The sequence below is a fragment of the Mustela putorius genome, unplaced genomic scaffold (genome assembly GCF_011764305.1).
Source record: "Mustela putorius furo isolate JIRA1106 unplaced genomic scaffold, ASM1176430v1.1 tig00003898_pilon_pilon_pilon, whole genome shotgun sequence".
NCBI classification, from domain to species: domain Eukaryota; kingdom Metazoa; phylum Chordata; class Mammalia; order Carnivora; family Mustelidae; genus Mustela; species Mustela putorius.
The window spans coordinates 8,387,149-8,407,807 of NW_025422047.1; the positions used below are offsets into that span (position 1 = coordinate 8,387,149).

The window sequence follows — 20,659 nt, forward strand, 5'->3', positions numbered from 1 at the left end:
GGGCACCTGGATAGCTTAGTCATTGGGCATCTGCCTTTGGCTGAGGTCATGATCCCAGGGTCCTGGGATCAAGCCCCACATCAGGCTCCTTGCTCAGCAGGGTGCCTGCTTCTCCCTCCCACTCCCCCCTGCTTGTGTTCCCTCTTTCTGTGTCTCTCTGTCAAATTTAAAAAAAAAAAAAAAAAAAAAGGTAGTACCCCTTCCTAAGAGAATTGCTCTGGCCTGGCTTGCCTCCAGAACTGGGACCCACATTTTAGTTGTCCCAGATGTGGACTTAGTTTTTACTTCCCCATCTCTCACAGAAGTCCTGCTTCTCCTCTGGGACAGTCCATCCCTCCATACTAATCCTGAACTACCATGTCTGAAATTAGTCCAAATCAGATTCCTAGGAGATACAAAAATTTTTTATTTCAGTACACATCTACAGCATTCATATATCCTGGTCTGGGGCAGGGGAAGGAGAGATGTCCATAGTTTTCCTTGTCCCCAAAAGAGGGTTAAATAATTAAGTCACCCTTCACTCACAGTACAGACCCTCAGAAGGCCCAGATCCTGAGCTTCACACAACAGTATATAATGGTAGGGCTCACCCTGCTCCAAAAAAGCTCCAATGGCCTGCTTCCAGGAAGGCAAACCTGTTCCTTTGTCTCTTGTGCACCCATAAGGACACAAAATCCTTTTGTTTGGCCAGGCACGTGTTGGTGAACCCCAGGAGAATGTATCCAAGTCTCCATCTATAGCAACTGTACTAGGCCTTGGATACCCCATTTTGGAGCATCCCTGAGGTCAGTTGCTGGAGGTACTGCTGACGCAGAGGGGGCAACTGGGGATAGAGCTCAAAGCCTTCTGGGAGGGCAGAATTAGGGAGCTTATAGTGGAGGAGGTGATGCCGGAGACCCTGCAAAAAGGGAAGAAATTTTATGAAGTATCTACTGAGATCTTGTTGAGATCTCTGTCCCCTAAGACCTACTATTTCCCCCCATCCAGGATGTGCGCCATCCTACCTCATCTGCCAGCAGCCAAGTTTTCTGCAGCATGCTTCTGCGGGCAGCCTTGGTCTCCTCCTAGAGGCAGAACAGGGAGGGAGAGATGGCACAGGGCCCAGGGCTGACACCCATCACTGCCCTCATCCAACCCTCATCTCCTCCCCAGCTGACCCGGAGGCAGCTCAGCTGCAGTCTCTCTTACACCCTCTGGTGATGGGGATGTTAACTTACTGAGCTCTTGGGGTCCTGGGAGAAGATGAAGCTGTTGACATGAGCCATGGCCACAGCATAGAGCACAGGGCACCAACGTGGACAGAGAGCACCAGTAACCAGAGCCCGGAAGTAGAGCTGAAGAAGGGCCAGGTTGTCTTCTGGAGGCTCTGTATAGCACTCCAAGGACACAGGCAGCTGTGACAGGGGGAATGTTTATCATGGGACAACAGGGTGGAGGCCTGATGGTCACCTGAGCCAAATGGTAAGGCAGAGATAAGGCCCTGGAAAGACATTCATTCCTGTCTAGCATAAGAACGGAGATTAAAGACTAAAGAGCTGGGAAGCAGGGGAAACTGGGAAATTGGGAAGCATTAGTAAATTTCTACTGCCTACCACTACTTGTTTAATCTGCTTAAAATTAAACTTTCAAAACTTTCATATTCAACTGCTCAATTTTATTATGAAACCTTTCTAAAGTTCCTTTTTTGTTTTTTTTAAAGATTTTATTTATTTGACAGACAGAGAGATCACAAGTAGGCAGAGAGGCAGACAGAGAGAGAGGGGAGGAAGCAGGCTCCCTGCCGAGCAGAGAACCTGATGTGGGGCTCAATCCCAGGACCCTGGGATCATGACCTAAGCCGAAGGCAGAGGCTTTAACCCACTGAGCCATCCAGGCACCCCTCTAAAGTTCCTTTTCTTTGGACCAGTGACTCTCTAAAAAAATCACTCTCAATTCCATGCAGAAATGATTATGAGAGGGGCACCTGGGTGGCTCACTCAGTACAGCATGCAACAGTTGATCTTGGGGTTGTGAGTTCGAGCCCTACATTGGGTGAAGAGATTATTTTAAAGAATAAAATCTTAAAAAAAAAAAAAAAAAATAGGGAGGGATGCCTGGATGGCTCAGTTGGTTAAGTGTCTGCCTTCAGCTCAGGATCCTAGGGTCCTCGAATCAAGTTCCACATCGGGCTCCTTGCTCCTTGCTCAGTGGGGAGTCTGCTTCTCCCTCTCTGGTTCCCCCTGCTTGTGCTCTGACAAATGAGTAAATAAAATCTTAAAAAAAAAGACATGATTATGAGAGAAAGAGATAAAGTTTATATCCAGTGGTGTTTATCATAGTGTTACTTCAAATAGCAAAAAATTAGAAAACCACTGTCGCTGGGAAGGGTAGAGGGAGAAGCAGATTCCCTGCTGAGCAGGGAGCCCAATGTGGGTCTTTTTTTTTTTTTAAGATTTTATTTTTATTTTTTTTTTCATAAGATTTTTTATTTCTTCATGTCACAAGTAGGCAGAGAGGCAGGCAGAGAGAGGGGGAAGCAGACTCCTCACTGCGCAGAGAGCCCAATGCGGGGCTCGATCCCAGGACCCTGAGACCATGACCTGAGCCGAAGGCAGAGGATTACCCACTGAGCCACCCAGGCGCCCCTAAGATTTTATTTTTATTATTTATTTGACAGAGCACAAGTAGGCAGAGAGGCAGGCAGAGAGGGGAATGGAAGTAGGCTCCCTGCTGAGCAGAGAGCCCAATGCCAGGCTCGATTCCAGGACCCTGGGATCATGACCTGATTCGGGGCTTGATCCCAGGACCCTGGGATTATGACCTGAGCTGAAGGCAGAGGCTTTAACCCACTGAGCCACCAAGGTGCCCCTGTTTTTTTTAAATTCTTAAAAATATTTTAAGTTTTCGGGGTACCTGGGTTGCTCAGTGGGTTGAGCCTCTGCCTTCAGCTCAGGTTGTGATCCCAGGGTCCTAGGATCGAGCCCCGCACCGGGCTCTCTGCTCAGCAGGGAGCCTGCTTCCTCCTCTCTCTCTCTCTCCCTGCCTCTCTGCCTACTTGTAATCTCTCTCTCAAATAAATAAAAATCTTAAAAAAATTTTTTTATGTTTTTTCTTTAGTTCTTTATATAAAAGACTTATTTTATATATGATAAATGTATTTATTAAAATTTTTATATTTTAAGTTTACCAGAAAAAGTTATAAAGAAAAAAAAACCCAAACCTTAAGAAAGTTAACTCTCTACAGCTTATACAAGTTTAACCATTTAGTCTGATTTTTGAGCCTAAAAATTTATTAGGCTTGTTCCCAAGAAGTTCCTAAACTGAAATCTGGCTCCTCCTCCTTCCCACCCTGTTATATTCTTTCCTGCCTCTGAGCTTTTGCTGATGGTGTTCCACTAGGGACATACTGTCCTTATCCCCAACATAAAATTCTACCCATCCTTCAGTACCCAAGTCAATCCCTCCTTCTTCCCCAAAGCTTTCTCCTTATGGGAAGCCAACTTTGATCTTTTCCTTTCCTGAATCCTGACCTAACATCTAAAATGTGAATAACTTAGAACTGTTAGGTTTTACTATGTCTCTCATCTAGATTGTGGCTTGCTAATAATAACGAATACATCCTATATGCCAGATACCCTTTTAAAGCCTTTCCATGATTCTGTTAATCTCGTCAAAATTCCCCAGAAGGTAAGGAACCTGAGGACCACCAAAGCTCCCCACTGCTCAGGACTCCCTCCCAGGCCCAGCACAGGAAGGCCACAGCAGGTTCTGCTGGCCTGAGAAAGTACCTGGGTCAGAGGCAGGCCCAGAGCTCGCAAGGCTCCCACATGCTCCCCAAAGAGGGCAAGGCGCAGAGTGACGCTGAACCGGCGCTGCAGGGGAAGGAGCACCAGGGCTCCAAAGAGGTGGTCCCCATAAGAGACAGCCTCAAAGTGCTCCAGGAAGCTGGCATAGAGGTCAGGGAAAGACGCCAGGCCAGGAAGTGGGCAATCCAGCTTGAGGTCCAGCAGAACTTGAGGCTGGCAGAGCCGGGCCAGGAGTGTGGCCACCAGATGTTGTACTGGGGTCTCCCGGAATAGTTCACTGTCCACGAGGAACACACACATGAGCCGTGCCAGGCGGGCGGCGGGAGGCACGGCCCAGAGGGCCTGAGGGCGCCAGCTCTCCAGGACCAGCACCCACTGCAGAGCCCGCAGAGCTGTGCCTATAGTGTCAGCAGGAGGGAGCCCCAGGGAAGTGTCTGCGGCCTGGTGGTAGAGGTGGATCAGTGGCAGGAAAGGCCAGTCGGTGGGCAGCAGCGGCTCCTTCGGCACAGGGAGCAGCAGGCCGGGGACTCGCTGCAGCTCCCCTCGGTATGAGGCCTGCGAGGCTAGCAGGCTGGCTCGGGCCAGTGAACAGTGGGTCAGGTAGCAGCTGCGGATGCTGGGGAGGTCCTGGCAGGCCTGAGCCAGCAGAGCGCCTCGCCCACACCCCGAGTCCTTGTTGTTCCCTAAGGACAGCCGGTCAGAGAAGTCAGCTGCCTCCAGACCCCCTGATGCTCTTTCCCTGCAATAGAACCCAAAAGCCCAAAGTGACCGCTTGAACCACAGTGCTCTGGACACCATGCCAGCTCTCCAGGGCTTCCCAGAGGTTCCAGGTCAATCCTGCTCTTCCCTGTTCCCTAATCACTTTCTATGTAGTGCATGCAGTAATTAAGAGGGTGGGCATCAGAGTCCACTGCCTAGGGACAGGCTAACGGGGCTTCTCTGTGCCTCAGTTTCCTCACAGTAAAATGGGGATAACAGTACCTATTGCATAGTACAGGAAAAACACAAGAGAAGTACTTAAGAAGTGGCCAGGTACAGAGTAAGCACTCGGTCCCCATTAGCTCTTACGTGTGTACAGCTAGTTTATACGCCACTTCTTAGCTGAGCGGTCATACGGGAATCTCAGTTATTCTCTAGCATGGGTATCTTCATCCCACTTTACTGACGAGAAACAGAAGCTCTGACACGGAGAGCACAATCCACGAAGAAAGAGGATTAAACCCAGGGCCCCTGGCTCCATATTCAGGGCTGCTTCATCAACACCCACAGCAGCCTCTGAAAGGGCCGAGTTGATGTCACCAAGCCTGGACTCACGGGAGGAACTCCAGATGGAATACACAGCTCAGCAGGAGCTCATGGGCAAGGTGCTCACTTCCGGGCAGCAGTCGGCTCAGCAAGGCCAAGACCAGACTGTGATGGAGGGCAGTGTTGATGGCCAGATCTGGCTGGACTGTTGCCTACGAACAGAGAAGCGGGGTATGAGAGGGACAGAACAGAGAGATGTGAGGACACGTGCACAGAGGATAGCTACCCAAATCATAGGCATGTCTAGAGCAGAGGAGGGTGTGTATGGACTGCCAGAAGCAGCACAAGCTCCAAAGAAGGTGGGGAGGGGTAGTGGTTAATGGGAGATGGGGGGAAGGACAGCGGTACGGAGGATTGGGCTGTACCTACCGCTTTCTGTGCCAGGATGAGTGCCAGGTACTGTAGGTGGTACTCGTGGCGCAAGGCCCACGCAGAGAAGGGCGTGAAGTGTGGGGCGGCCATGGGAGCCAAACACTGGAGGAAGTAGTTCTGGAGTCCCGGGGCGGCCAATATGGCAGCCAGCTAAAGGAAAGAAACAGTTCTGAAGGGACTTTGATCTTTCCTGGGGTTCCTCAGGCGGCTGCCCCTTCCCCAGACAAACTCACAGAAATGGGGGCTGGCAGGAGAGACCTCCCTTCCCCCAGTGGTACCTTTTGTTTTGACTCTTCCTATATAGCCACTCCATGCCCCTCACCGCCCTGCCTGACCCCAAACCAGGCGCCTAGGTCTCACCTGGTCACACAGCCCCTTGTGGATCCGGGCCAAGGTGTTGAAAAGACAGAGAAGGGCAGTGAGGAATGGGAACGGTGAGGCTGAGCCAGCCAAACTGAGAGAGAGGCGGCCTCCTGTGCTGCCCAGTGACACGAGGCTGGGGAGAGCTTCAGGGGCCCGAACACAGAACTGCGGGTTGCAGAGAGGGGAGCAGCTCCTGGAGGCAGAATGAAGGAGCTGAGAGGGCTCTGGCCTGATGTGTGCCAGGCCAGGAAAGAGCTGCTTGGTCTGCCACCAAGGCCACCAGGAACCTGGCTATATGGACCAGTACCCACACTCCTCAGAGCCCTCAAGTGCTGCCTGCGAGGGAGTCAGGTTTCTTCTGGCTGAGAGGTTCTATTTGGGATGGATGAGGGAGCTAGACCCAGGAGTCCCACAGGGAAAGAAGCTGCCTCCTCCCGGCTGCTCCCGCTTCCCAACCGCCCCCCCACAGTACATACCCAAAAGTACATAATCCTCTCCCCTACCCCCACTTCCCAACCTCCACCCCCACATACAGTACATACCCAAGAGAATCCCACAGGCTGCCCAGAGTGGGTGTGTGCAGCAAGGGTAACAGCAGGCTCTCTGACAGGCGCTCCATATCCTGTAGCCAATCCCCTGGGCACAGGCTTGGCTGGGGGACCAAGGAGCTCACTGAGCTAAGAGCCCAAGACACCTGTTCTCCTAGACCCTGGGTCCCCAGGCCAAGCCCATTACTATAAGAGCCCAAGAGTCAAGTGTTTGGAGGCTTCTGCCTTCTGACCCTCTGGAGAGAAAAGACCCCGAGGTTGTCCCAACACCCACTGTCTTCCTCCAGGGAGACAGAGCTGCTGCTTGGGGGAATCTGATCCCACCAACACAGCTCCTTTGTAGCTCCAACGGATATGGAGGGGGAAAAAGGAAGAAAGGTGGGAGGAAAAACACGGAGAGCAGGAAAAAGCGGAATGGGGAAGGAGGGGTGGAGAGGTGGAAACAGAGAGGGAGATGGAGGGTGGTGTGTAAAGACAGAGGCAAGCATGCAGGGCAAAGAGAAAGGTTGGCAGGCCACACTCACCTGCTGGCTCCAGGCCTGGTAGTATGCATCCAAGAAGAGCAAGCAGGCAGTGGGCACTGGGCCCAGGGCCTGCCACATCTCAGGTCTGGGCAGCAACTTCAAGGTCTGTCTTAGACAGGGCTCCACAAGAGGCTGGAGCCCGGACACCTGCGTCCAAGTGATTGAGGAAGGGGTGGCCGACACACTGGCCCCAGCACTGTCACTACAGGAGTGCCAAAAGGGGTCACAGTGAAGGTCTGGATGCCTCGGGGCCCCCATAAGCTCTACCCACCTTCTCCCTCTGAAGGAGTGCTTCTCCCCATTTTGGAGCTCAGAGCTATCTATAACCCACCTGCTGGGTTCAGGGGTGGTGCTGCTGGTGGCCAGGGTCAGCTGGGCAAGGAGAGTGAGCAAGGACGCTATCCGCTGCATGGACAAGGGCCGAGCAGGCTGTGTGCTGAGTTCCTCTGGCACGGCCTGCAGGGCCCGCATCAGCACTGGGTACAGCTCCCTGGGAGAGAACAGTTATTATCCATCAGTGTATGAAGACCCTGCATGGGGAAACAGGAGACACAAGGCAGGGCGCTCCCCCAGGGATCTGCAGGCTGGTTAAGGTGGTTCCGGAGGCAGAGGCCCCAGATGGGTACTTGTGGAAGGCTTCAGAAGGAAGGAAGGCTGGGGGCCAAAGGGAAGGAGGTAGACCTTTCAGGCTTCCTCCCAACAGGGGATTTAAATCGGATTTCACCAAGCTACCGAGGCTCTCGTGCACAGAATATGGTTACCTCAGCTTTGTTCTACTGTCCCCTGGCTAGTCCTGGCCCCCAGGCTTCCTTTGTTCCTCCCAGAATCCCCTCCTCCTCTTTCTCAGCATCCTTCTGAGCTGGACTCATTGAGCAAGGATGGGCCATCAGATTAGGCCCGAGTGCACAAGTGGAAGGGTCTACAAGGGAGCCTCCTCCCATTTCTCCTCACCTGTAAAGTTCAGCACTTTGGCCATAGGAGGCAGCCACAGCCCACAGACGGAAGGCCTCGCTGCTCAGAGCCTCAGCTTCCTCTAGGGGCAAGGCCATTTCCTGGGGAGCCTCTGCTAGAAAGCGGCTCAGGCGGCTCCGAAGATCAAAGCTGCTCAGCTGAGGGCGAGAGGGCAGAGTCTGGCATCCCATTTAGCTGCGGGCCCAAGCAGCCTCAGGTTCTCTTGCTATGGCGATGGGCTCAATTCAGCCCAGTTCCAGGCCCCTTCTGTGCCACGGGGTCTTTGCTCTGGGCCAGGATGAAACTACCTCAGCCATCCCTCCCTCCCCTCCTTCTTTCTAGCAAGCACTTGCTAGACACCTTTTCTAGGGCGACTAGGCTATGGGTGATGGCTGCCCATCTCTACGTGGCTCTCCTGGTCAGGGAAGAGGGAGCCTTTTAGGTAACGAAAGTACAGTGGGCCTAGAGAATACACTAGATTCCAAGTGACTAGGTTTCCGGCTGGTGGTTCCTATTGCATTTCAGAGCAACTGGATCAGAGGTGAAGAAGAAGATGGCATGAGCCAGTTACCCAGAGCCCAGAGGCCATGCTTAGCCCCCAGCCCAGCCCTGTCATCAGCCCTTTATCTCTGCACCTTCGTCTTGCTCACCAGTCGGGCAGCGATGTTCCTACCAGCAGAGGCCAGGACACGAAGCAGTTTCATGGCAGCGGCACAGGGCACTCTGTGTAGGCTGGGGGCAGGCCCCGCTCTCATGGGGTACCAGCTGGTGGGCAGGAACTCCCGAACCACGGTCTCTATTAGCCGAGGGCACTCTAGGACCTGTGGAGAAGAGGAAGAAAAGGGAGGCAGGGAGGCTGAGGGTCAGGCCCAGGCCCAGCTAGGCTCTTTGCCCATTCCCCGTCTCCTCTCCTCTTTCTCACCCTTGTGGCTGACTCCAGGGAATGCCGGGCCAGACGGATGAGCACAGCTAGGATGTCAAGGACCACAGATGGTGCTGGGCAGGTGACCTCTAGCAAGTAGCGCAGCCGAGGCAGCAAGTTGGTAGCCAGAAGCCCCTGGTGATCAGAGATAAACCCAGTGCCACACACAGCTGGGCCCCAAGCCCCGATGACCATTCCTGCCCAAGATGTGCTTGCCCTGTGGGGGCACTGATGTGGAGCAGTCTGTTGAGTGTCCAACTCTTGACTTCAGGTCATGAACTCAGGGTTGTAGGATCGAGCCCCATGTTGGGCTTTCCTCTGTTCATGGAGCCTGCTTGGATTCTCTCTTTCTGCTCTCCTCTGGTCATGGAGCCTGCTTGGATTCTCTCTTTCTGCACCAACCCCTATCCCCAAAAGACGTGCTCGCCCTCAAGGTTGGGGGACAGGTGCAACTGCCCAGCATCTTTACCTTGATGACATCGTGTCGAGCCAGGTCAGATGGAGGCCGGTTTCCTTGCTCAGGACTCTTCCTTTTTATTTTCTCTGCTGGAGGCTCTTCATCTTCATCCTCATCGTCCTCGTCTTCCTGGCTGGGCATCAGAGGGAACACCAAAGCTCCACGGTACCAGGAGAAGGTGCTGTCAAGGAGCTCCTGCCATAGGGAAGAGAAGGGGGTGGGAAGAAGAGGAAGGAGTCAGGCCCCAAAAGGGCCTAGGAGTAGTCAGCAGAAGCCTTGCACTAAGAAAAGAAAACAAGGCTGTTGGGTGTAGGGGCTCTTAGGAGAAGACAGTGCCGCTGCCATCCCCTTCTCTGCTCTGCTGGGCAAAGCCTTTGCAGTGGGGGTGTGCGCAGGAGCAGGGGGTAGGGACCCTGATGCCTCCAAGCTCCATGTCTATCCCTGTGCACCTCATCTCCAGGAGCCACCAGCAGAGCCCGAAGAGCCTGGACGGCAGCTGCAATGACTCCATCCACTCTGTCATCCAGGGAGAAGCGCAGCAGGAAGAGGAAACCAGCATCCAAAAGGAGGCGCAGGACACTGCCCACTAGCCGGTCCCCGAACTCACCAGCCTGTGCCTGGGGGGCAGGGGAATACCTGGCTGAAGATGCTGAAGTTATAGAGTCTTTGTCCTAAGCCCTACACTTGCCCACCGATGACCCTGGGTTTGTCCCATTCCCAGTCTGCCTCCAGGGAGAGCTGCTATATGGGCTCCTGGGGTCGAACCAAAAGGAGGTGGGGAAGTCTGAGGTCGGGGTTAGGGGGCGAGGCATGGGGGAAGGCAGGACCGGGCGGGCAGTCCACTCACCCTGCTGATGACCTGGGCCAATACGTGCAGCGCTAATGCTCTCTGCTGGGACACCTGGCTGCGCGTCAGGTGGAAGAGCTCCTGCAGGGAATACCCTGCTCTCTGGGGCAGGAACAAAAGGTCAGAAGAAGCCAACCCACGGGGCAGCAACCCCCAAACAATAAACAGAAACCCCTATATTCCTAGGCACTGTGTTAGTTGTCATGGGGAAGACAAAGTTAAGTAAGTGGTTATCTCTTGCCTCTTCTCTCCATGGAGAGAAACTGGTAAAGAAGGTAAGATTTGCACATAAGTAACCATGGCATAAAGCAGACAGGGAGAAATGCAGCAATCTGTATTTAACTTGCAACAAGGGAATAGGAGAGAGAGAAAGGGGGGATGTGGGGGCGCCTGGGTGGCTCAGTGGGTTAAGCCTCTGCCTTCAGCTCAGGTCATGATCTCAGGGTCCTGGGATCGAGCCCCGCATCAGACTCTCCGCTCAGGGGGGAGCCAGCTTCCTCCTCTCTCTCTGCCTACTTGTGATCTGTCTGTCAAATGAATGAATAAAATCTTAAAAAAGGGGGGGGGGGCAATGTGGAAAAGTGGTGTTGTCTCAGTGGGTAGAGGGAGCTTCCAATCCCTGGAGCCCTGAGCCCGGAGGTCCCTGAGCACACTCTGTATGCGGGGGAGAGAGCACCACAGCGGTGAGGCGGGAGTGAGAAGGCAGAGCTAGAGGGTCAGGAGGCAGACACTATTGAAGGGCTGCCTCGCCAGGCTAACGAGCCAAGACTATCCCGTGGGCAGAAGGGAGCTAGGAAACTTTCGAAGGCAAGGTGTGGCCTGGGCTGGCCCAGAGGGAATCAGTATGGCTGCCCCTTGAGGGTTGGATGGGAAGACATGGTGACCAAACAGATAAGAGGAAGCAAGCCTCTTCTGTAGAAAGCACCAGGGGAGGTGACAGACATAAAACTGGCAAGTTCGGGCAAGACTGGAATGTGAAGGGAAGAGGAGAAACATTTTGAGCTTAAGAACCTACGGACAGCAAGGCCATGAAATGGAACAGGCTACAGAGAAGGCCCAAGGCAAGTGACCAGAGGGTCCCCTTCCACACGGCGGATAAAGGCACTTGCTGAGAACTGCCCAGTCCTCCCTCGGCCCATGCCTCACCTCTGCCTCTTCTCCATGGTGGTGTAGCCCCAGATGGGTGGGCAGGTCCACATCGGGGGCCAGGAGCTCTCCCTGAAGATTAAATCGGGCTTGCATCCTCTAATGGGAAGAGAAAGAAGACTGTAGGCTGGGGACACAGCAACTTCCCTACACCCACTCCTCACCCTACCAGGGGACAGGCAGGGTGATGGGAGAGGAGGAGGATTGCAAAGGAGACATGTTCCTCAAGCTCCAGGGATTTGGAAAAGGGCCTGAGTTTGGGTGCAAGAGCATGGGAGAAAGAACAAGTGATGTGGTCCCAATGGGTAGGGCTTCCATGGCCACTCCCAGCCTGCTCCCCGCCTCATAGGCTGGCCAGCCCTCCTCACCTCCTGCGTCCGCTTCTTTCGGAGCGGAGGCAGATCCTGGGTCCAGTGCAGCTTCTCCAGCTCCACGGTGTCCATGTGCACCCATTCTTTGTCGGGGGTCACAGGCAGGGCCAGAGCTAGGGAGATGGAAGTGGAGCGATATTCCCTAAGGAGCTCAGCTCACTGGTCCCCTGGGGTCCCAGCCATTACCCCGCAGCTGCCACACCTACCTCTGCCCAAGGGTCTGGCAGCTACTGCCTTTAACTAGAGTTAAGTGGCACAGCCCAGGGGCTGGAACTCCCAGGAACTGGGCAAATATCTCAGATATGGCAGAACACACCCAGGGCTGGGCTCTACCCTTTGCTGACCCCAAGTACTTGCTGGGAGGGGCAAGAGAAAGAGACGAGGTAAAGGAAAGGAGAGAGATGGAGCAAAGGAGGAAGGGAGGACCATATATATCAGGGAAAACACAGTTCTCTACTGCCTAGTACTGACTTTTTTTTTTTTTAATTCATTTATTTGACAGAGATCACAGGTAGGCAGAGAGAGAGGAGGAAGCAGGCTTCCTGCTGAGCAGAGAGCCTGCTGCGGGGCTCGATCCCAGGACCCTGGCATCATGACCTGAGCCACCCAGGCGCCCCCAGTACTGACCTTCTAAAGAAGCAGGGGAGTGGGGCATTGAGGGGCAGCAACCCTGCTTCTGTGGGGCAAGATACAGAAACACACATCCGGGAAACCCTCACCTGACCTGCTCAGCTGGCCTGGAGCTCACCGAGGAGCAGGAGCTTCCTGGCTTTCATAATCTAATTTCTTCTTTTGTTAATCACTAATAAAATAATCCAGGTCCTGGGAAATGAGTGCTCCCACTGGCCTTTCTGCTTTAGGTCTGGCATGTTCCTAAGACTTGCGTCAGCCTCTTCTCCCATTGCCCCGGCCCTGCCATCTCCCCCCTCAGCGTGGACAGCAGAGGCAGAAAACCGTGGGGTGGACAAAGCCAGAGCTGGGGTGGATGGGTGGTGGGTGGAGATGATCTGCTGTGGGAGGGTTCAGCTGTCATATCCTGTTGCCACTTACTGGGGGAGGGAGAGAAGGAGCATTAACAGGACAAGAAAACAGGAAGCACAGGAAGAAAGAACATACATATCAACAAATAAAGACTGATTTCCAGACAATAATGAAGATTAATGTTAGATGTGCAAGGACAGAGAAGATTCTCTTTTCCCATCTGCCAGGCCTAGAAGAAGGGATACTTTCCTCTACTTTTATTCCCCCAAAGATGTCCCCTTTTGTCCAAACCTGGGGCTCTTGGATCCAGATCTTCTTCCTGCCTGGGCTCACTTGCAAAAGTTGGCACAATGGGTTCCTCTCCAGTGACCTCAACAGAGGGTCCTCCTGGCCTCTGCTCCTCTGTGGTCTTCTCTCCTTCTTGCTCATGGGTGTGCCTGGGAGACCTCAGGAAGGCAACCAAGCTGGGATCTAGAGGAAAGAATGGGAGAGTGAGTGGTGACAGATCCTCCCCAGGCTCCTGTAGACCTGAAACCTGCTGAACACTGCCTCTCTGCCGGTGCCAAGGCCAGGACAAGCCCCTTCCCACACCTGGCCTGAGCCCCCTGGGTTCTCTTGGGACCTCAATGACCCACACCTGTCACTAGGACCTACCCACCCACCTTTCTGTCCATTCTTCTCAGTCCTCTGGCCCACCCAGGTTCCTGCCCGCCCCTGTGCTTGGCCCCAGGTCAGAGGCCCAAGGGGTGGCTGTGGAATAAATGAATGAATGCTGACTAGGGCCCAAGAGAAGGCATTTCAGGGAACCATTTCTCTGGCTTTCAGCTAATTTATTTACACACAAATATTTACTAGAACCTAATCTATGTATGTTCTATGAAGGCATTAAGTACACAGTTTGGGACAAGCCCAAAGTACAAGTGGTACTGTGGGGGTGAACAGAAACCAGGAAGGTAGGGCTTCCTACAAACATGTCACAGCTGTGCTAGAGAGGGCGCAGCTGTCACACAGCATACGTATCCTAGAGTAGTACAGCATACACAATATAGTGGTTCAGAGCAGGGCCTGTCAGACCCGAGACACCTGGGTTTATATCTCATCTGTGCTCCTTACCAGTCATGTGATCAGAGGAGAATTTCTTCAAGTTTTGAGGCTCGGGTTTTTTCCCTAAGTAAATGACTCGAATACTAGTATATACTAGTATAGTACCTACCTTCCAGGACCTATTTGAAGATAGAATGAAATAATGCATTCAAATACCCAGCAAAAGGTCTGGCCCTCTCAGCAGGCCTTCAAAAGTGAGTAGTGGTTCTTTCCGAGACCCGGCCCGGCAGGAAGCCTGGCGTGCCATACCGAGCTGAGCCAGCAACTGCTGCTGCTCCCGCAGGATCTCCTCAGGGGCCATGGCGTGCAGTTTTGCTATATTCTCTTCATGGATGGTCTGGGCTTCCTGCTCAGCATTCTTGCTCCCGAGCCCCTTCCCGGTGACCAGATGGGGTCCCTGGAAGCCACAGCTGCCCCAGGGAAGCTGGGAGCCCTGCTCCCGAGGTGTGAGTGCTTCACAGGAAGCAGCACCTGGAACAAGTGTACCATCGGTTTCACTGCCTTGCCCCAGCTGGGCCTTCTGGCCCTCTTCCCTAACCCCATTAGTCCTGGAGACAGATGGAGACCCCAGAGATTTCCCAGGCACAGAGCAGAGACATCCCTTTGCCCACCCTCCCACCCCCCAGTAAGACAAACACAGGCTGGATTAGGTAGAGACCTCTCCACTCATTTTTCCCCTTTCTGAGGGATATTTCCCTAAGAAACATTCTACTTTCTGACTCTTTTCTTGGGTGTCCAGGTAGCCGTCTGCCTCCAGAAGCCTGCCCCCAGCTCTTTTGCTAATTAAATCATTACAGGAATTCCAGCCTACATCTTTATTTTACAGTCTCTGACAAACACCTCTGTCTCCTTCTTCTCATCTAGGGTCGAATAATGGCCTGCATTTCCCCTGCACTTAAGATCCAGATGTAGACCCAAGCCACTGGTACTCAATACTGTAAGTGGGGATAATGGACAGCTTTCTCTTTAGATGGCTCAAATGCCATCTAAATACGCCTTCATATTTGACACAGGGTAGACTTATACCCTAAGGTGACTCTATGATTGTGTATTACAAAAAGGCCAAGCTCAAGTCTTTTCAAACCCAGCTTACCATCTGGTGGATCTGGGGTAGACACTTCTCTAACTGGTGGGACACTGGTTTCAGACGTTCTCTTTGCTGCAATTTCTTGGGCAAAGATGCTTCTCTTACCAGATGTTGCCGACTTCCCCTATGGGGCAAGAAGAAAACTCAGAAGACTGATGGCTCACTACCCCCTTTTCTTCTCAACCTCTTTACACTAAGGCCACTGGAACAAAGAGATAAAACAACTTGCTTAGTCTCCAAGGATCACAACCCTAGTCCTCAGAAAAAGCAGGGCTCTACAGGAGGACAGGCCTTGAAGTCTGTCAAATTTGGGTTGGATTTCTGGTTCCTCTACCTATTAGATATGTGATGTTGGACAAGTTACTTATCTTTTCAGGGTCTCAGTGTCCTCATCTGAAAAATGGGGATGATGTTACCTACCTTACAAGGTTGTTATGAGGATTAAGTAATGTGTACAAAGCACTTAGCATGGTGCTGCCTTAACAAGAGAAACTGCTTATCATTTTTCAGATTATCTGCCTGAAGAAGAGGCACTATGAGGCTCACCTAATGTCTCCTAAATACCACCTAAGCACCTTGCCTACCTGTCTCTCCTGTGAGCGATGAAACACAGGGGGGAAAGCAACACCACTGGGCACAGGCAGGTTCACTGCCACTGAACTTGTATCTCGTTCCTGCAGCAACAAAGCACAATGTAGTGAAGATACTGAGATTTCCCCAGGCTGAACACTATCCCACTAGCCCCAATTCTGTATGACTCGGAATCTCTCTAGGGAGTTATGAATGCACCTTGCTTCTTTGGGTACAGTGATTCTAAAGCAGCCCCAAACTGACTTCAGGGGGATAAATTCCCACCTTTCTGAATCACCCTCTACTCATACGGCTTACCACACCCACCCAATATCCTCACTGCCCCAGGATGCCTCATCCCACTCAACCAGGGTGAGACGCACAATAATCTTAGTCAAGACGGCAGTGATGTGCTGATCATGCCTGTTCAGCCTCTCTTCAGGATCCTCATGTTCAGGCAGGGGGCAGCCAGGGCTGGGTCTAGCTCTCTTCGGGGGAGCAGGGACCAAAGCTGGGGGCGAATCTGGGAGGTCTGAGAAAGAAAAAAACCCCGGATGTGAGGATAGTCATTCTTTCCCAGGAAGAGACTGAGGGCAGGAGGAAACCAAAGAAAGAAAGGCAGCTTCTGCAGGGTCCTGGCTCAAGCTGTGTCACCCTGGGCAAGATATTTAACCTCTGTGAACCTCAGTTTCTTCATATGTCAAATGGGGCTGCAGCGACAGAGGTTATGCAGTGTTTGAAATAATGATGGGGAAAAAAATCCAGCCACATCAGGGAGAGGGAGAGGACCCTGAGGCCACACCCTCTCTCTTTCTCAGCCTCACATCCACAGCCACTCACTGTCCAGTGTCACCACATCCCGATGGTCCTGCAGCAGAGGCTGGTCCAGGTTAGTGTTGCCACCTCCCCTACTTCCTTTCTTCACCAGTTGTACTGCTGGAGCTGCACCAGTTGCAAGAAACTGACTCTGGAAGCGCAGCAGGTCCACCTCTGACTCCCCTGGCTTTGGTCTTGACAGCATCTCGACACTCTAGCTGCTGCTCTCTTGCAGTTCTTTCCAGTACTGCTTTGGTGTGGGGACTGCCTCTCATTCGACCCTACAAACAATAAAATTGATGTGCCCTCTGCAACTGAACCCTGACTCTCTTTATTGTGCATCAGAAAAGACACATCAACTCATTCCTTCTCATTCATACCTTATTGCCACCCCCTCCCTGTTTAGCCCTTCTTGAAGTCATCAGCCTAATAATATTTACTGCCAACTGAAAATTGTTTACAATCTGTGGATGATAAAAAGTCTCAGGAACGGGCGCCTGGGTGGCTCAGTGGGCGCCTGGGTGGCTCAGTGGGTTAGGGTCCTGGCCTCAGTGGCTCAGGGTCCTGGGATCAAGTCCCGCATCGGGCTCTCTGCTCAGCAGGGAGCCTGCTTCCCTCTCTCTCTCTGCCTGCCTCTCCATCTACTTGTGATTTCTCTCTGTCAAATAAATAAATAAAATCTTTAAAGAAAAAAAAAAGTCTCAGGAACAACTGTAGGGAATCTAAGAAAAATAACATCAGGAGCCAGGCAGATAGGGAATAATGATTCTGTATCAAACTAGAGAGAATATGCCGGACCTAAAGGTGTTCAAATTATTAAACCAACCAACCAACACTTGGGCTATAAAAGGTCAACATATTAAAATCATCTGTATTTCTATACACCAGCAAAATGAACAATGAAAAAATGAAATTTAAAAAACAATGTCATTTACAATCGCATCAAAAAGAGCAAAATAGGGACGCCTGGGTGGCTCAGTTGGTTAAGCGGCTACCTTCGGCTCAGGTCATGATCCCAGCGTCCTGGGATCGAGTCCCACATCGGGCTCCTTGCTCGGCAGGGAGCCTGCTTCTCCCTCTGCCTCTAGCCTGCCACTCTGTCTGCCCGTGCTTGCGCTCTGTATCTCTCTCACTCTCTCTCTAACAAATTAAAAAAAAAAAAAAAAGTAAAGAGCAAAACACTTAGGAATAAATTTCACCAAAGAAGTACAAGACTAGTACACTGTTGGGTCCGACACCTGCCCCTAGGGTTCTGCGGTCGCCGACATTTCTGGACCACCCGCATCAACAGAGAAATCACCGAGTCTCAAGTTTATGCAGCTTGAGGATGGAGGGCCGCGGCCGGGATCTCCACACCAAAGAGGCCGAGGCCACTCCAGTGTAGAGCAAAGACACTCGGGGAGGTTCCCACAAAGGAACCGGATACCCTGTAGCCAGCCCTCAGCCAGGGAACTCTGAAGTCCGCCCCTCCAGCGTCGCCCCTTACTTACTCTAAGACCTCCTGGGCGCCGCCATCTTGCCCCGCAAGGGCCACGCTTCCGCCGCCGCCAGATTCGAGCTTCCGCCCCGCACCCCAGCCACGCCTCTCGCTGGTCCGGCTCCACCCCCTCTGGGGTTTGCCAGCTTGGCGCTTGGACACACACACACCCCTTTTTAAAAAAACAGTTTATTTAGTTAAGTGATCTCGACATTCATACTATGTGGGACCCTAGCTCCACCCCGTGACGGAGAGCCGCATGCTCTTAAGAATGAGCCAGCCAGGCGCCCCTGCACTCGGAACCCTTGAGCGCCAAGATACTGGTCTATCCCTGCCATATCCCACCACGTAGGCTCTCTGCTGACACTGAAAACACTCATCCTTTGGATGTACGGCAGATACAAGCCCTTTTGCACATACGATAACCGTGACAGAGGCAAAGTGTACTTCAGACATCCCTCTGCACTCACCAGCCCGGATAATCCCATCCTAAACCTAGCTCGCGGGCAGCACCCAGAAACCAGCACACACCAAGGTGACCTCCCCACTGCGTTTATGGGTGAGCAAGAAGGTAAGCATGTAAAAGGAAAGTTGAGGCTTAATGAAGAATTGTAGGAATGGCAGTGGTGAATTGCCCAGGAGGTGATCCCCTTCGTAAGCAGCCCACCTTTGCTCATTCAAGTGTCTCTTCTTGGAAATTCTCCCTTTCTTCTCTCCCACCTCCTACCCCCATAGTCTTTACCTTCCTTTAAGGCCTAGCTGGAAGGAACCCTAAAATCTCTGCCTGCCAACCAGGCCTATTCACTGAACTTTCCATGGAATCTTCCACCATACCACTTGCTGGCTTCTTTGGAATGCATTGCCAGTTATCAGCTCTTGCTGGGTCACCTTTCATAAGTATATGTGCTGTTCTCTTGAATAGACTGTGGGCTCCTTGGGGGCACCAGGCTTTCTTTTTGGCATCCATAGGACTCAGCATCCAGCATATTGCATTGAATTTAGGATCCTTAGTAAATCATTGCTTGACTGAAGACCATCTTAGTGTAGCCAGTGTTAGTCCATTGGTTCTCAAACTTTAGCAGGCATGAGAATCACCTTGGGGGCTTATTAAAAACAGACTACTGGGCCTCACCCTCAAGAGTTTCTTTCTTTCTTTTTTTTTTTTTAAGATTTTATTTATTTATTTGACAGAGAGAGATCACAAGTAGATGGAGAGGCAGGCAGAGAGAGAGAGAGGGAAGCAGGCTCCCTGCTGAGCAGAGAGCCCAATGCCGGACTTGATCCCAGGACCCTGAGATCATGACCTGAGCCGAAGGCAGAGAGAGGCTTAACCCACTGAACCAACCAGGCACCTAAGAATTTGCATTCCTAAGTTTCCAGGTATACTATAGCCTCCTTCTTTAGTTCTCACGGTCTCTGCAGCAGTAAATTTCAGCTACTAGGTTTTAGCCATCCTTGGGGTTCAAAATAGTACTGTACCTGGTCAGAAGTTTTGGGGAGTAAGGAAGGGGAGCTAGAGCTAGAAATCCTGGAAGAACAATAGTAGAAAATCATTGTTTGCAACCACTGATGAAATAATTGTTCCAGGCAATGATCATCAATGACTGATAAAACTATTAGGTAAAAGGTTGATGAGGATTTTATATATGATGGATCAGGTTGCCAATTTATGAATATCACTAAAAGTGAGACTAGTGGACATAATGTGCTCCTGATCCGATGAAACTGGAAGTTATAAAACACCTCCCAAGTAAACCTTCCTGCCAGAAATTGAATGGAATCTAGTGAAGGATCTAGCTCTAACTATTAGTCTACAGGAAATATGTGTGGTAGAGGAACATGTTAAATGATAACACAAGGATACAATTAAACAAACCCAAATTGTGGAAAATTCTACAAATGACCCAGTGTTTTCTATAAATTTCATGTCCCAGAGAGAAGGCGACCTTTTACATATTTACAAATACATAAGACACTATCAATTAAATATATGGTCCTTGTTTGGATCTTGATTCAAATAAGCGTAATGTAAGAACATGTTTTTTTGAGACTGTTGGGGAAGACTAAACACAAATTGGGTTTTATATTAAGGATTAAAAAAAATTATTGGTTATGGATGTGGTTTTTTTGAAAAATAAACTTTATTTTATAATATTTTTAAGGGATGCCTGGGTGGCTCAGTCAGTTATTCATCTCCCTTTGGCTCAGATCATGATCCCAGGGTCCTGGGATTGAGACCTACTCAGGCTCCTTGCTCAGTGAGGAACCTGCTTCTCGCTCTACCTGCTGCTCCCCCTGTTCATGCTCTCTCTCTGACAAAAAAAAAAGGGGGGGGGGAATAGTTTTAAGATTTTATTTATTTACTTTTAGGATTTGGTTAATTTATTTGAGAGAGAGAGAGAGAGAGCATGAGCCAGGGGGAGGAGCTGAAGAAGGGAGAGGGAGAAGCAGACTCCCTCTGAGCAGGGATCCCGATGAAGAGCTTGATCCAGGACCCCGAGATCATGACCTGAGCTGAAGGGAGATGCTTAAGTGACTGACCACTCAGGTGCCCCTTTATTTACTTATTTTTTAATTTAATCTCTGTCCTCCAATCTGGGGCTCAAATCCCTGACCTCAAGATCAAGAATCACCTGCTCCACTGACTGAGCCAGCCAGGAGCCCCTAAAATAGTTTTAGATTTATAGAAAAATTACAGTTTCCATTTACTCCAAACATAGTTTCCCCGTTTCTTAAAAAAGATTATTTATTTATTTTGATAAAGGGTAGGGGGAGAAGAGGAGTAGAGGGAAAAGGAGAGAGAAAATCCCAAGCAGGCCCCATGCCCAGAGCAGAGCCTGACACAGGGATTGGTCCCACCACTGGAGCTCATGACCTGAGCTGAAATTAGGAGTTAGATGCTCAACTGACTGAGCCATCTAAGCACCTCCAAAGATTTTATTTTTAAGTAATCTCTCTCTACACCCAATGTGGGGCTCAAAGCCACAGCCCTAAGAGCAAGAGTCACCAGCTCCACTGACTGAGCCAGCCAGG

At 51.4% G+C, this 20,659-nt stretch overlaps 1 protein-coding gene across 2 annotated transcripts; it reads right to left on the reverse strand.

Moving 5' to 3' along the window:
• Nucleotides 1-382: 382 nt before the first annotated feature.
• On the reverse strand, nt 383-17,746 carry RPAP1 (RNA polymerase II associated protein 1). Of its 2 annotated transcripts, none has more exons than XM_004751149.3 (25): nt 17,640-17,746; nt 16,174-16,430; nt 15,717-15,865; nt 15,348-15,437; nt 14,770-14,887; nt 13,926-14,147; nt 12,864-13,043; nt 11,589-11,704; nt 11,221-11,319; nt 10,075-10,176; nt 9,677-9,844; nt 9,240-9,422; nt 8,771-8,905; nt 8,499-8,669; nt 7,849-8,006; nt 7,229-7,387; nt 6,898-7,099; nt 6,368-6,477; nt 5,823-6,018; nt 5,460-5,612; nt 5,100-5,242; nt 3,768-4,524; nt 1,218-1,394; nt 1,005-1,064; nt 383-898 (listed from the first exon to the last, which is right to left on the reverse strand). In XM_004751149.3, exons 2-25 carry the CDS (start codon nt 16,352-16,354, stop codon nt 749-751), a joined length of 4,179 nt encoding a protein of 1,392 aa, XP_004751206.1. In that variant the 5' UTR covers nt 16,355-16,430; nt 17,640-17,746; the 3' UTR covers nt 383-748. The 2 variants fall into 2 exon arrangements, with proteins under 2 accessions (XP_004751206.1, XP_012910892.1); XM_013055438.2 differs by having other exon boundaries at nt 757-898; nt 1,218-1,449.
• Between the last annotated feature and the right edge of the window lie 2,913 nt (nt 17,747-20,659).

Excerpts from the sequence above, each read along its gene's own strand:
- RPAP1 (XM_004751149.3), bottom strand. The coding sequence starts at position 16,354 with ATGCTGTCAAGACCAAAGCCAGGGGAGTCAGAGGTGGACCTGCTGCGC. Across the intron at positions 14,888-15,347 it reads ATCGCTCACAGGAGAGACAG|GGGAAGTCGGCAACATCTGG; the intron begins GTAGGCAAGGTG and ends CTTGCCCCATAG. Across the intron at positions 4,525-5,099 it reads TTCCATCTGGAGTTCCTCCC|GGAAAGAGCATCAGGGGGTC; the intron begins GTGAGTCCAGGC and ends GTTCTATTGCAG.